The sequence below is a fragment of the Carassius auratus genome, chromosome 7 (genome assembly GCF_003368295.1).
Source record: "Carassius auratus strain Wakin chromosome 7, ASM336829v1, whole genome shotgun sequence".
In the NCBI taxonomy this organism is placed as follows: domain Eukaryota; kingdom Metazoa; phylum Chordata; class Actinopteri; order Cypriniformes; family Cyprinidae; genus Carassius; species Carassius auratus.
The window spans coordinates 1,321,401-1,324,107 of NC_039249.1; the positions used below are offsets into that span (position 1 = coordinate 1,321,401).

A 2,707-nucleotide genomic window follows, 5' to 3' on the forward strand; every position below is an offset into this window, starting at 1 on the left:
TGGATGTTGTTTTCTCGTAGCTATGTGAAAAATATCTGTCTGTCTACACATAAAGGGTAAAACTTTAACAAGTAGTGATGGGCTTTCAAAGCACTGCTTCGTGAAGCTTCAAACCTTTTGCAAATCATTTGTTTTCAAAACAGTAGATTGCTGAATGTATTAAACTGCCAAATCACATGATTTCAGTAAATAAGCTTCATTACATCAAAACTGTGTCCTAAATATTTCAAAATTTCAATGGTTTTCCATCTCTGTGAATCTAGTGAATTTTGAGTTCATTGAGATCGCTTCCCAGCGGCGAAAACATCGAACCAGCGTCTATGGATTTTTACCCTGATCTTGGATCAGTTCATCAATGTGCAGACATTTTTAACAGAATAAAAGTATGAGAGTAGTTAATATATCTTTCTGGCCTATATATACAAGCTCTCCATAAACAATACAAGCCCTGCAAATTAATATAAAATATTTTAAAAGCCATATATTATACAGAAACTTCATATTAAATGTTATTTTATCTCTTTTTATGGATTTAATGTATGATACTTTTATTATATGCTTTTGCATTGGGGGTTTTAAAATCATTTTTATGCATGTTTTAGCCTGAGTTTTTTTGTTGCATTTACACACTTTTGTCCAGCAGGCGTCACCAGCGTGTGATGTTTTTAACACTTAAAACAGTGAATCATTGTGTGAGTCAATTGGCTTCACTTGATTCAAACTAAGAAAAGCTTAATTTCTCCCATCACCATGGAGCAGTTACAGAATCCTGATTCATATTTGAAAATATTTATTTATGTAGGCTACCCCTAGTTTTGATGGCATGGCAAGAACTCTTTCTCTTCTCTAAGCAGTGCACCATGGCCTCGCCCCTTTTTTTGCATTTCCTGGGGGGGTTTATGTAAATTTTAGGGTGTGTGATGTCACCAACCTGGGAAGAAGCTCGTTGTAGTCCCTACCAGCAACCTTACACACTAACCAAAGTTAAAAAAGTTGAAATCCCAATCAACCACCCCTTTCAAATTAGTCTCTTTGTTACTTTCATCATATATTTTATGGCAACAATCAGACTGGATTATGATTCTGGGCTATTGTTGCTGCAAGTTTTGTATGTGAAATATGGTGCTGTGCAATAATGTACACAATAATACTTACAGAATGTAAGTAAAATGTAACTAAATTATAGAAAAGGTGTTGCAATTGTCTGATAGTATTGCAAAAACCATGTTTTAATAAACTAAAAAAATAGAGCAAAATATGTAGATATTGCCATAATTTAATAGCAAATACATTAGATTACTTGTTCATTATCTCAGTCATTGTGTAAAAAGTAGATCAGTTTGTCATTAACCGGGCCGCTGCTATTGTTGATGTGAGGATAAACTCAAATACGAGCAGGACTTACTATGAACAGACCTACATTATTCACCTCATGGTTTTACTTTATTTCACTGTCTGTCTGTAATGTTGTGCAGCTCTGACTGTGAACAACAAAATAATGCAGTGTGAGAACAATTACTAGAGACATTCTCTGTAAAACAGTCTTTTCAAGGACAAAAACTGATTTAACAACTTGTGTACAGAGGCCTGTGAGGCCTGTGAGTAGGTACTGTGCAGGTAAACCTCACTCTCCTGATCTCAAGAGATGCACTAGAGACCGGTTCGAGGCCCACTCGGTGCATGTGCAAGGTGTGGTGGTGAGAACCCGAGAGAGGGGTTACACTTGCACTGAAAGAGCAGCTAAATATCTTAGAATGGATCTCTTTTTCTTCCTGTTTTGTGTCTCTGTGTAGAGTTGTGTCTCCTCCCTCATCTCTTCTTGAACTGTGAAATGCAGGAAGTGTCTGATTTAGCGACGCATCTCTGTTAAAACAGTCTGTTAATGTGTCAGTATGGGCTCCAGTGCACTGCCTCTCATGATCTGTGAGTATTTCACTATATTCTACTCTAGTTTTTTCTGTTATTAACATTATTCAGATGAAGAAAAATGAATGATTGTGTGTAAGAGGCTCTATGAATCTAGCTGTTTTATCGTATTCTTTATTGTTCAGATTAATGTGATGAAATGTTATGTGTGGATTTACATTACATTTAATTATTTAGCAGACGTTTTTATCCAAATTGACTTACAAATGAGAACAATAGAAGGAGTCAGGTCAACAAGAGAACAACAACAGTATACAAGTGCCATGACAAGTCTCAGTTAGTCTAGTACAGAACACAAGCCAGGTTTTTTTCTTTCTTTCTTTTTTTCATGAATATGATAGAAAAGAAAACAAAAGATAAGGTAAGTGTTAGTATTAGTTCAGTGCTGGCAAAAGATGAGTCTTTAGATGTTTTTTAAATGAGTAAATATTCTTCGAATTGAGATTGGCACAGCTGGACACAGTCCAGGAAAAGGTCCGTGAGAGTGATTTTGAACTTCTTTGGATGGGCACCACAAGGCATTGTTCACTGCAGAGCGCAAACTTCTGGAGGGCACATAGGATTTAACCAGTGAGTTTAGGTAGGTTGGTGCCGTGCCAGTGGTTGTCTTGTAGGCAAACATCAGTACCTTGAATTTGATGCGAGCAGCTACTGGTAGCCAGTGTAACCTGATGAGGAGAGGAGTAACATGAGCTTTTTTTGGCTCATTGAAGACAACCCTCGCTGCTGTATTCTGGATCATTCGCAGAGGCTTGACAGTACATGCAGGAAGGCCCGCCAA

General features: G+C 37.1%; 1 protein-coding gene across 1 annotated transcript in view; it reads left to right on the forward strand.

Annotated features, from left to right (window-relative positions):
* The first annotated feature begins 1,709 nt into the window (after positions 1-1,709).
* Positions 1,710-2,707, forward strand: part of LOC113105418 (basement membrane-specific heparan sulfate proteoglycan core protein-like) — a 130,342-nt gene continuing 129,344 nt past the window's right edge. Inside the window, exon 1 of the mRNA XM_026266470.1 lies at positions 1,710-1,923. Coding sequence (XP_026122255.1) covers positions 1,893-1,923 — 31 coding nt within the window. The 5' untranslated portion in view covers positions 1,710-1,892. The remainder of the gene's footprint in view (positions 1,924-2,707) is intronic.